A 13,245-nucleotide genomic window follows, 5' to 3' on the forward strand; every position below is an offset into this window, starting at 1 on the left:
CATTAACACACAGAGCACTTTTCATTCTTGCCAAGAACTATTCCTAATGTGGTAGAATAAAAAAAAAAAAATCAGTTTTAACCACTTCCCTACTGGGGAAGTTTTATACATTTTTTTGCGCATGTTAAACAAGCATTTTTTGTTAGAAAATTACTTCGAACCCTTAAACATTTTAAACATTATAGGTTTTCCAAAAGCAGAGGCCCTGGAGAATAAAATGGTGGCTGTTGAAATGTTTTTTATGTCACGCAATATTTGCACAGCAGTTTATTAAGCGTAAATTTTCTGGGGAAAAAAAAAAATGCTGACTTTTATTTCACACATTTGTTTGTATGCATGGGGGAGTGGTTACATTATGTGATCTGCTTAGATACAAAAACATTGCTTAGCAGACTTGACAGCACTGAAAAATCAGATTTGATTTGTAATAAAAATGTAGTACAAGTATCTTAAAGTAAATGACACAAAGCTTACAAAATGTATAAATATGTGAAAACAGTTCAAATATTTTAATAAGGTCAATGTCTTATTTCTCTCACCTTGCCAGGCATATTTTTTGCCATTCAAATCAAGTGCAAAGTCATCAGGGTAGAAGTCAATTATACTAGATTCCTATTATGGGGGGAGGGAGAAAAAAAAATTACATCTATACTATTATACACATACAATATTTTTAGTGTAAATATAAAAATTACAAAAAAAATAAAATAAATCACTCACAGGATCACTCATAAGACGTCTCCAGGTAAGAGGCAAGAAGTTGCCACTAGCAGCTGGAAAAACACCCATCAATTGCTCCAGTGGCTTGAACTAAAACAAAACAGAAATTTAGATATGTACAGCAACTGGTGTTTGTAATTAGCACAGCCAATTTAAAAAAAAAAAAAAAAAGTTATAAAAGTTACAGCCAAACAAAATATAGCAAAATCGACAGCGGAATCAAGCACGGGATAGGCTATTTTTAGCCAATTAAAAAAAAAAAAATATATTATAATAATAATAATAATAATAATAATAATAAATAATAATAGATACCTGGACTGCTTGAACAAGACTGCATGCAATAAACTCAGCACAAGGTTAGTGGACCTAGAGATGTTCTGTACTTGTGTATAGTGGCATCAGAATAGTAGTGCAGACACACTGTGATGGTTCCACCTATACTCTCCAGAGTGCCGCAGAAGCTCCAAAACCCAGGAAGATCTTACATGAAAATATACTTGCCCTGAGCACCCTGTCCTCCCTGCACATGTCCCACTCCCCGACTAGTTGCTCGTGGGGAGAGAAGGTGCCTGGGCCAGCCACCATCTAATTCCCTAGCACCTGCGTGTAGATTCACCCACACCTTCTATATGCAAGGCACCGGGCAGTCTGCCCCTCTGCGGCAGCCTGTAGTAAAGTTGTCACACACAGGCTACAGGTTAGCCACCCCTTCTGGTGGGAACAGTGCAGTCTCACCCCTCTGTGTGGTGCCTGGAGATGCTGCCTCAGATGTGCTCATGATGTGGCCAAGGTGAAAATGGGCAGATCCTGATGTCAAGCACCGAGTCGCCTGGCCCAGGAACTTAATTCCAGCTCAGGTATATAAATACATGGACCCTGCTGCCATGCGAGTACGTTCCCAGCTATGATCCCATCCCACGATGTGCTGCCCACATGGAACCCCGGAGCTGAGGACTGGACAACCAAGAACCTCCAGAAAAGTGCTACCTGATGGTCCCCGTGCTGAAACCAGGCTGCACAAGGACCCTGTGACTTTTTTGCCTTGTGTACTTTTCTGCTGTGTTGCCCTCCTCTGATGTGCTACCTACATGGACCATAAGTTGAGGCCAGGCCACACAAGACATTTCCCCTTCCTGTGGTCTAGAAGCTGCCTCTGCGCTCCTTGCTGTAATTTACCCCTTGCTGAACCACTGCCCCGTGTCCCTGGACCCCATTCTTGTTGTATTACACTGCCATTTGCTCTTTGCTGTACCTAGAATCATTGGCCCTTTGTTCCCCTGGACATATCGCCTTGCTGTGCCTTACCTCTGGCCTGAAGCTCCACCAGATTAACCTTAGCTGCACCTCAGGCTTCTACTTGCCATTCCTTAGTGCTGCCTTGGGCCACTAGACATGGTCACCACCCTATACTTTTGTTGCTCCCCATTACAAATGGTGCAATCCTCACCCTGCAGGACTTGCACCTTTGAACAAAATCTTGTTTGTTGAACCCTTTAAGAAAAAGAACCCCTTAAAGGGGCATAAAACTGCTCTGCCTCTACATGCGTTTTGTTCTGCTAACCCTCTGCTGCTATAACAGCGTTAAAGCGCCGCTACCGCTAACACCTGCACCAGTGTGAAAGGGTCTTACAATTTACTTCAGTTAGGACATCTACACCTGGCTCAACCCCTCCTATGCCCCACTACAGTGAATGAGGCCAACCATCACATCAAAACAACAGGGAGGGGGCAACAGACTACTTCCTAGTAGAAGCCACACAGAACAAATGCCTACAAACTAAAGGAAGCCTCGAATGACAACTACCATGTGAACTACTGTTCCTTTGGAAAACACTAAGTTATGTTGATCTTTAAGTTTTATCACTTTTAGTCAAACACTGGGAACATGTATGCATCTGAGGAAGCCTGAAATACTAATATGCATACTTCAAGTCTGCAAGTTAATCATAGGCTAGCAAAAGGTACTTCGCTCATTCAGACCTGTGGGCTGAATGAGAGAAGAGATAAAACATGTTACCCCATCCACACATAAATCGCGAGGATGGAGGAATCTCCCCTACTGGCCATTGTATTCTGACCGCCCCTGCTCCCGTGGCTTTCAAGAATACCCAAACAGTGGCTGCATTTGATCAGCTGCAGTTACTGTTCAATCAAGGGTTATTCACCCATAGCTCAAATTTACCCTATCCAGCCAAATATTTAGCTGTGTATGACCAACATAAGCTAAAAGGATGGCATGCGCCATTATCAGGAGGTCATCGACAAAGACATCCTTCATATATATGTATCAGGACCGATTAAACTTTAAAGTGGTTGTAAACTCTCACATGTACCCAATGAAGTGACTAGCATTAGGTGATACAGAGATGAAAAATCCTCCTACACAAGATGCATCTGCAACCATTTCTTCTGTAGATCGTTCTGAAAACACAAGACAGGATTTCTCTTTAGTTCTAGCAGCAGGTTGTGGGGACCCGAAGTCTTCACACAACCAACAGCTGAGCATTGGAGGGAAGGGACACCCGCCTTCACACAGTTCAGAGAACAAGCACAGCTGTGGATAACAGTCACAGGCTGAGTACTGCAGCTCCGTCCCGTCACTATTTTAACTCTTGATGTCGGGAAAAGCTGCCAGAACAGCGTCATGCTGATAGAGAAACAAGGCAGAGAAAAGACACTTGGAGCTTTGGGGATAAAAGTATACAGTATAAAAGGATGTGCTTTTTCATATTACATGTCTGAGGTTTACAACCACCTTAAAGAACAACCACAAGCAAATTGAGAAAACCTCCTTAACACAATAACCTAGCACTTACTGGTTGTGTGTCCTTTTCAAAGTCCTTAAAAAGATCGGTGATATCTTCAAAATCCGAAGCAAAAGGAGCATAGTGGAATGGGAAAAACCACTTCCAAGAGGCACAGCCCTGGTGGAAATTGAAGTAAACAAATTACACATAACTATACAGCAGCACTTTTTTTTCCATTTTAATATGTATGACTGTTAAGCCAGCCACACACTACACAATCAGGTATTGGATAAGAAATGTACGGCCGTGTAAAATCTCCTTTACATTTTACCAAATCTGTGTTATACAAGGACAAACCCAAACAACCCTTCAATGCGTATCAAATCAGGCAAGCCATTGCACTATACAGACAACGGAGACTATACAATCCTATTGTGTGGCATATTGTTGACTTTAACTGATGGAGGGAGACATCTGATTGCTTGCTAAGTGTTCCTGCGCTTTTCACATCACTACTGCCCAATGCTTTGAATAACTAAAAGCAAATGTGGTTTAAAAGAGTACCAAAATACATTAGTAAAACAAGCAGGCATGAAAGAAGGCTTGCAGTGAACCTGTAGCCAGGTGACAAATCCTAAAATATTTACCTACTCCTAACAAGCTGTTAGTTTGCTTTAAGAATAAGGTTAGTGAAGTACAGTTGGTCAGTTTCTGAACAGCTTACAGCACCTGCGGTTCAGTTATACTACAAGAGTAGCCAGCTGCCAAGAGTAATCAAGGAGAGATAAGCTGCACGTGGTTCAGGCTCAGTGGCACGCTGAGGCGGAGCCAGCTGTCAATTAGACATCTGTGGGGGTCTCGATATTGTTGGGATCCTTCCAGAGTCTGGAGCTGCTCTGCGTCTGCCGACAGAACCACTGTCGGCTGATTCTGACACAAGTTAAGTTACATGCGCTCAGAAGGTCTGGCGTATCGCGCCAGGACTTTGAGCTTCTTGCCGGAATCGAGGGCTCCCGTGCAAATGAGTGACCTCATCATGGCTCCATCCACTCACAGCGCCAGAGCCCACTAACCCGGAAGATACACCGGGGGAACATGTCAGCCCCCCTCAGCTGTGACGGGCTTTGCTCTGGGTGCTTCGGTCTAAGGAAAGCATTTCATAATGTGCTAGCACATTATGCCATTATCTTGCAGGTTTTTTCCCAGGGTTTACTACCGCTTTAAGCTTATGATCTATCAAAGCACCCAGACCCTTCACCACTGATTTCCCCCAGTTGTACTCCTCCTAGTATGTATGATGCATGCATAACTTTAACCACTTCCCTACCGCACATAGTAATATGACGGCGGCAGGAACCCTTTGTTCCTCCGGGCCGCTGTCATATGACGTCTTACTTTCTGAGCCTGTAGGGGGCACCCGTGATTGCCCGCGAACACAGGATGGTGGATCTGTGTGTGTAAACACACAGATCAACGTCCTGTCAGAGGAGAGGAGACCGATGGTGTGTTCCCAGTACAGAGGACGACCGATTGGTCTCCTCCCCTTGTGAGTCCCCTGCCCCTACAGTTAGAATCACTCCCTAGGATACACATTTAACCCCTTCCTCGCCCCCTAGTGTTAACCCCTTCCCTGCCAATCACATTTACACAGTAATCAGTGCATTTTTATAGCTCTGATCGCTGTATAAATGTGAATGGTCCCAAAATAGTGTCAAAAGTGTCTGCTGCAATATCGCAGTCACGAATATATATATATATATATATATATATATATATATATATATATATATATATATATATATATCACACACTAAAAATGCCATAAATGTATCCCCTAACTTTTGCGCAAACCAATGGATATACACTTATTGTGATTTTTACCAAAAATATGTAGAATACATATCGGCCTAAACTAAGGGAAAAAAAATGTGTTTAATGGGATATTTATTATAGCAAAAAGTAAAAAATAGTGTTTTCAAAATTGTCACTTTTTTTGTTTATAGCGCAAAAAATACAAAACCGCAGGTGATCAAATACCACCAAAAGAAAGCTCTATTTGTGGGGGGAAAAAAAAAACAACAAAATTTCATATGGGTACAGTGTTGCATGACCGCGCAATTGTCATTCAAAATGTAACAGCGCTGAAAGCTGAAAATTGGTCTGGGCAGGAAGGGGGTGAAAATGCCCTGTATTGAAGTGGTTAAATTATTTTAAAAAATAAATAAAAAATTAAAAAAGCAGTTGTAAACTGCTGGACATTTTTGTAGCGACTTCTACATTTACATACAATTTGGGACCTGTTTAGACTATATCACGCGCACTACTATAAATGAGCACACTGGTCCAAATCAACATAGCAACTTGCTGCTCATTTTTCTCACTGCAAGGATACACTAGAGAACAGTAGGAAAAATTTAAAAAAATTGCATACCTGGTAGTAATAACGTAAAACCCAGCAAAGTCCTTCCACATATGACTGTACAACTTTACGCCGGAACTGCTCATCAGTGGAATCCACATCAAATTTGTTTTTATAATAGCGTTGCTTCCAACCAGATTCCCACAGTCTGTAAATGGAAAATTAAACATTTGGTATTAACATTAAAAAAATTATATAAATATATATATATATATATATATATATATATATATATATATATATATATATATATATATATATATATATATATATATATATATACACATATACACATACACACACACACACACACATATACACACATACATACAGTTGTGCTCATAAGTTTACACACCCTGGCAGAATTTATGATTTCTTGCCCATTTTTCATAGCATATGAATGAGAACACAACATTTTTCACTCACGGTTAGCGTTTGGCTGAAGTCATTTATTATTTTTATCAATCAACTGTGTACTTTTTAAATCATAATGGCAACAGAAACTACCCAAATGACCCTGATCAAGTCTAAATACCCTAGTGATTTTGGCCTGATAACACGCACACAAGTTGACACAAAGGGGTTTGAATGGCGATTAAAAAAAAAAAAAAGGTAACCATCCTGTGCTGCACTGACGTTTCTGGATTCTGAGTCATGGGGAAAGCAAAAGAAAAAAAATTGTCAAAGGATCTGCGGGCAAAGGTAGTTGAACTGTATAAACCAGGAAAGGGATATAAAAAGATATCCAAGGAATTGAGAATGCAAATCAGCAGTGTTCAAACTCTAATCAAAAAGTGGAAAATTAGGGGTTCTGTTCAAAGCAAACCACGGTCAGGTAGACCAACTAAAGTTTCAGCCACAACTGCCAGGAAAATAGTTTGGGATGCAAAGAAAAACCCACAAATAACTTCAGATAAAATAGAGGACTTTGAAAACATGTGGTGTGGCTGTTTCGAGATGTACAATAAGGAGGCACTTAAAGCAAGATGGGCTGCATGGCCGAGTCGCCAGAAGAAAGCCGTTACTGCGCAAAATGTCAAAGTATCCTGCTTACAATACGCCAAACAGCAGAGACAAGCCTCAAACCTTCTGGCACAAAGTAATTTGAAGTGATGAGACCAAAATTTAGTTTTTTTGCCAACCATAAACACTACATTTGGAGAGGAGTCAACAAGGCCTATGAAGAAAAGGTACAGAGGTGGATCGCTGATGTTTTGGGGATGTGCGAGTTACAAAGGCACCGGAAATTTGGTCAAAATGGTTGGCAAAATGAATGCAGTAATTTATCTAAAAATACTGGAGGAACATTTACATTCATCAGCCAGGAAGCTGCGCATGGGACGTACTTGGACATTCCAACATGACAATCATCCAAAACACAAGGCCAAGTTGACCTGTCATTGGCTGCAGCAGAATAAAGTGAAGGTTCTGGAGTGGCCGTCTCAGTCTCCTGACCTCAATACTGTGTTTCCCCCGAAAATAAGCCCGGGTCTTATATTTTTTGCAACCAAAAACACACTAGGGCTTATTTTCGGGGTAAGGATTGCAATTTAATCCCCAGTGTGCACAGCGTAAAAGTGCTTGCAAACTGCCAGAATCCTTGCCACCATAGCAGAATATAATGCAAAGGGTATGTGTCTCTGCACTCTAACCTTGTCACATACCTTCCCTCACCGCCGCTCGGCACTTCTGTGACCCACCAGATTGTTCTTTCCTGGCACAAGCACTGCAGAGGGAGGGGGCCCCAAGATCCCCTGAGCAGCCTAAACTAGGGCTTATATACGGGGTAGGGCTTATATTGCAGCCCTCCTTGAAAATCAGGGTGGTCTTACTTTCGGGGAAACACGGTATCATTGAGCCACTCCGGAGAGATCTCAAAGCGTGCAGTTCATGCAATATAGCCCAAGAATTTACAGGAACTGGAGGCTTTTTTCTAAGAGGAATGGGCAGTTTTACCATCTGAGAGGATAAAGAGCCTCATCCACAAATACAACAAAAGACTTCAAGCTGTCATTGATGTTAAAGGGGGCAATACATGGTATTAAGTAACTGGGGTATGTAAACTTTTGATCAGGGTCATTTGGGTAGCTTGTACCATTATGATTTCAAAAGAGTAAAACAGTTGAGTGATAATAAATGGCTTCAGCCAAACACTAACCATGAGTGAATGAAATGTTTGTGTTTTATCATTCATATTCTCTGAAAAATGGCCAAGAAATCAAATTCTGACAGGGTATGTAAAGCTATGAACAAAATGTATGTATGTATGTATGTATGTATGTATGTATGTATGTATGTATGTAGAGATAGAGGTATCATGAGAGAAATTCTGTGAAAGGTCAGATCCATAAAACCAGGCTAAAAACGATGCAATGCGAGGACGTATATACATTTAAAAATTCCCCACTTAAAATTCCAAACCCCAAATAAGCTCACACTACAGTTATTTGTAAATTAAATTCTTGTTGGGTGTGGCCAGTGTCATGGAGTACATTAGGGCCTCATAAATATGGAAGTTTTTACAGCGGCATTTGAGCTTTTTTTGCCACTCCATGTTATTCAATGGCCTCACACACCATGGCGTTTGAGCTGTAAAAAGCTCAAAAAAAAAAAAAAAACCTACCATATTTTTCTAGTTTCTTTGTAGCAGGTTTACACATAGGATCATGTGCTATTCTGAACAATATCAAAGTATATATCAATTATAGGGACAAACTGAAGGGAAAGTGCATTAACAAAGACGTTACCACCCAAGCTTTGAGATCTTTAACACTTTGTTGGGACAGTGTACGCAACTAGTTTACAAAGGATAACGTATCTGCCGACACACTACAGAAAGTGGTACTTATAAGATTAACTACCCAGCCCTTTCCTTAACATCAAATAAAAAAAAAGGTGAACTAGGTAGGATTTGTCCACAAATAAAAAGCAAAAAAGGAAGTGCAAGAGGCAATTTTTAAAACTGTTTTGTAAAGATACGCTAAGTGAATGTGAAGTAGTAGCAAATACAAAGTCATTATCCTAATTTGGTAAACAAAAAAAAAAAAAACCCTCACATTTTTACCTTGGACACAAAATACATAGAAAATAGTGCTCAACAACCATATAGAACGAATCCTAAAACAAAAACCCCATAACGGCACACAGTAGCAATCACGCTTTGCCTCTGCTCCGTTAATTACAATAATGGTACATATCTAACAAACATTAAGCATTTGGAAAGCATCAGAGTGCTAATGAATTCATGTATTTACTTTTCTCTTTATTTCCATCAAAGGAGAGGAAAAAAGAAATAAAGTCACAAATGACCATGCAAATATAAGCAAAATGTCCACAGAAGCCATGTGTTAGGTAGTAATGGGACACCTGCACAAATTATATTTCTGAAGTACAATTTTACACGCTACAGATCAAAGTAGTGCAATTGGAATGCTAAACAGATGCCCCATTCAAATCTGTTAATGTGACACTCTTATAGCCACTAAAAAGTTGAAGGGTTAAATATTCCTGCAGAAAACACCGGTATTCAGATCACATAATCAAATCAAAATCAGTGAATGTCTAGCCAATGCAGTGTCTGGTCTCAAAGGGAAGAGTGGCTTGAAGAAAGAGAGCCAGCATGCATACTAATCTCGATACTTGGATTTAACAGCTTTAGCTTACTCATCTCGCTGGAATTTACTGAATATTGTTACCCTCCATATTAATTACTGCCGGATAAAAAGATCACAGAAAATTATCCAAAGGCGCTGCTGCCATAAGCTAAATGGCATTCATTAGCAATTCTACCCAATTCAGCAATTTGCTAACAAAGTACTACATACAAAATGGCTTCACCTGATATTATCTTCTGGCTCGGGCTCACTGTCACTGTCATTTGCTTTCCTTTTTGTTCCTGATTGGGTTTCTTTGTCATTGGAGTTCTAAGAAAGAGGAAGATTCGATGATATCAAAACATACGAGTTACGGAGAGAGAAAAAAAAAATCCCATGCAGAGGTTAAAGCCTAAAACATGTTTTGTAAATTGCTAAAAAGAGGGGGTGATTAACTGAAAAAGTAACCTTAAAGGCTCACTGGAAGTTAAAATAACGTTACAAAACCGGCAGTAGCTTTGCAGTGAGTCTTTTCAACGTTTTTCCGCGTTAGCGTTTAGCTTTTTTTTTCCTCTCAATGGATCAAAAACGTTAAAAAACGCTGGTGAGCCAAGTTTGAGCTTTTAGCGACGTTGATCAGCGTTTGGCGGTTTTTGTGGTCAGAAAAACGACTCCTGAACGCGATTTTATGCGTTCAGAAAACAGCCCATAAACTCTGCTGCTGATAAACATCCATGTGTGCATGGACACATAGGATAACAGAGGGGAGTTTATGGGTTGTTAAAAAAAAAAAAATGCCCAAACTCCCAAAAACGGCCGTTTATAAGTTTCCGTGTGCATGGAGCCTTAGAATACTGGTTATCTAGAGAGCGGTTTTGATACTGAAAGGTTAGACACGTGAGGAAGTGTATAAAGACAAAATCGGGACATTTTATGCTATACATTAACACAGGACAGGCAGATTATGTGCCAAAAAGTCCACTAATAAAAATCATGGAGTCCTCCACTATTCTGTGCAGAGATGGAGTAGCCTGCATCAAGGATTACAAGAGAGGACTACCCTTTTCCCTTGGCTCTTTCAATCCTATGTTTTTATCAGCCGACATATACGGTTATGTTAGGAGCACCTGTAATGGTTCAGGTCAATATCACACAAAATCATTTTCAGACTGCTTACACCAGCCATAGGTCAGATAGATTTTCTGTTCTGCAACTATGGGTTGCAGAGGGGGGAAAAAAAAAAAAAAAAAGAAGAGAAGAAGGGTAGGACTGTTAGTGTTGACCTGAACCATTATCCTGCAGAGCTATTGAGTTCTCCCGGTGTGTGTGAGCAATAATCACATGTAAAATCCAACAGGCTGGTTTTACCAAAGTTGATCGATCAACTTTGGTACATTCAGCCTGCCCATACATGGTTTGCGTTTTAGCTGGTCCCTGCTGAACTGACCAAGATTAGAACGTCTATAGCCAGCCTAAGTCTCAATGTGGCCACAGGGAAATAAGGCCAAACAGGTATTTGCAAATCACATGCGATGCATCAGCATCGCATTCAGACCAAACTTGCACAGGACCCTTTTTGGACCGCAATCGGATTGCACGGGTGTTCACACCCATTCGATTCAACTCCTGTTCCAATTTGCAGTTCGCTCTGCGATATGTGAACCGATTTGGGGTGTCATTAGCTTTCTATTGACACTCAGCAGTTCGCATATGTGCAGTGTACACTGCCTGCGAGATGTATGCGATGCGGGGTTCACACATGACTGCAGTGTGAACTGGCCCTTAACCACTTCGCTACCCGCCCATAGTAAAATGACGGGATCTCCCATCCTGGGTGGACGTCATATGACGGCCTGGGCTTCCCGGCCGTCTGGGGGGGCGCGCGCCCGCCGCGCCGCTCGGGACCCGGTGCGTGTGCCCGGCAGCCGCGATGTCCGCCAGGCACCCGCGATTGCCCGTTAACTGAGCAGGACCGTGGATCTGTGTGTGTAAACACACAGATCCATGTCCTGTCAGCTGAGAGGAGACCAATCTGTGTTCCTAGTACAGAGGAACACCGATCAGTCTCCTCCCCTTGTGAGTCCCCACCCCCTACAGTTAGAATCATTCCCTAGGAAACATATTTAACCCCTAGTCTCCCCCTAGTGGTTAACCCCTTCCCTGCCAGTCACATTTATACAGTAATCAATGCAATTTTTTAGCATTGATCGCTGTATAAATGTGAATGGTCCCAAAAATGTGTCAAAAGTGTCTGATGTGTCCGCCATAATGTCGCAGAAAAAAAAAAAAAAAAAAAAAAAAAAAAAAAAAAAAAAAAAAAAAAAAATCGCAGATCACCGCTATTACTAGTAAAAAAATAAATAAAAAAAAAAAAAAAAGTTAAAAATGCTATAAATCTATCCCGTATTTTGTAGACGCTGTAACTTTTGCGCAAACCAATATACGCTTATTGCGATTTTTTTTTTTTTTTTACCAAAAATACGTAGAATACATATCGGCCTAAACTGAGGAAAAAAAAAATTTTTTTTTTTTTTTTTTAAAACTGGGATATTTATTATAGCAAAAAGTAAAAAATATTCTGTTTTTTCCAAAATTGTCACTCTTTTGTTTATAGCGCAAAAAATAAAAACCGCAGAGGTGATCAAATACCACCAAAAGAAAGCTCTATTTGTGGGGAAAAAAGGACGTCAATTTTGTTTGGATACAAGGTCGCATGACTGCGCAATTCTTTAAACTGCGACAGCGCTGAAAACTAAAAATTGGTCTGGGAAGGAAGGGGGTGAAAATGCCCTGTATTGAACCGGTTAATTAATAAAATCAAACACAAATATTTAGCCCAAATTTTTTTGCAGAATGTGAAAGATGTTACACCGAGTAAATCAATACCCAAGATGTCATGCTTTAAAATTACGCACGCTCATGGAATTGGCGACAAACTACGGTACTTAAAAATCTTCATAGGCGACGCTTTAAATTTTTTTTTTTTTTTTTTACAGGTTACCCGTTTCGAGTTACAGAAGAGGTCTTGCGCAACAATCATTGCTCACGTGGGCTTTGAACACCGTTTACGTATGTGTGACTTACGTATGCGTTCGCGTCTGCGTACGCATGGGCAGGGATGGGGCGCCTGCGGGAGCACATCTTCTAGAGAATCACCCACCGTAAATAAGCACACCAGGGTTATGGCTAGCTGAACGTCAAAGTAATGACTTTTTTACTGTAGGCAAGTGAATAATAGTGCTAGTCTCTGTGCTACTATTATAAACCCAAATTTATTTATTACACATTGTAAGGCAGTCTTCATTCACACCCTGCTCGCTGTAGAGCACTGACATGCCCTGGACACACGTGTATATGTGCGCAATCCCAATAGTTTCCGATAGGCAATTTAAAGAGCATTCCAAGCACTAAACTGATGCACTGAAACTAAACGGGACATTGGTCCTGCACACTCCAGACACACTGCTTCTAAGCAGTGCCCACCAGTGCAGTTCAGCACTGCTAAGCAGTGCCGCCTCATCAGCGCACATCAATGAAGGAGAAAAAAAAAATTGTTTGCAAAATTTTATAAAAAAAACTATGAAAAATGTCTGTCTTTGTTTAGTGATTAAATACCACCAAAAGAAAGCTCTATTTGTGTGAAAAAGATCAAATCAAAGTGACAGCGCTGAAAGCTGAAAATTGGCCTGGGCAGGAAGGGGGTTTAAGTGCCCAGTAAGCAAGTGGCTAAAGTGAATTTTTTCAAAAAAAAAAAAAAAAAACT

The 13,245-nt window shown here is 40.7% G+C and overlaps 1 protein-coding gene across 1 annotated transcript in view; it reads right to left on the minus strand.

Moving 5' to 3' along the window:
• The window catches only part of XRN2 (5'-3' exoribonuclease 2), a 70,128-nt gene that overhangs the window by 26,247 nt on the left and 30,636 nt on the right, over positions 1-13,245 (minus strand). The window contains exons 16-20 of the mRNA XM_073628138.1: positions 9,727-9,812; positions 5,902-6,037; positions 3,540-3,647; positions 721-810; positions 540-612 (exon numbers count right to left, since the gene is read on the minus strand). Of these exons, the coding sequence (XP_073484239.1) occupies positions 540-612; positions 721-810; positions 3,540-3,647; positions 5,902-6,037; positions 9,727-9,812 (493 nt within the window). The remainder of the gene's footprint in view (positions 1-539; positions 613-720; positions 811-3,539; positions 3,648-5,901; positions 6,038-9,726; positions 9,813-13,245) is intronic.

This window comes from Aquarana catesbeiana, linkage group LG04, assembly GCF_042186555.1.
Source record: "Aquarana catesbeiana isolate 2022-GZ linkage group LG04, ASM4218655v1, whole genome shotgun sequence".
NCBI classification, from domain to species: Eukaryota; Metazoa; Chordata; class Amphibia; order Anura; family Ranidae; genus Aquarana; species Aquarana catesbeiana.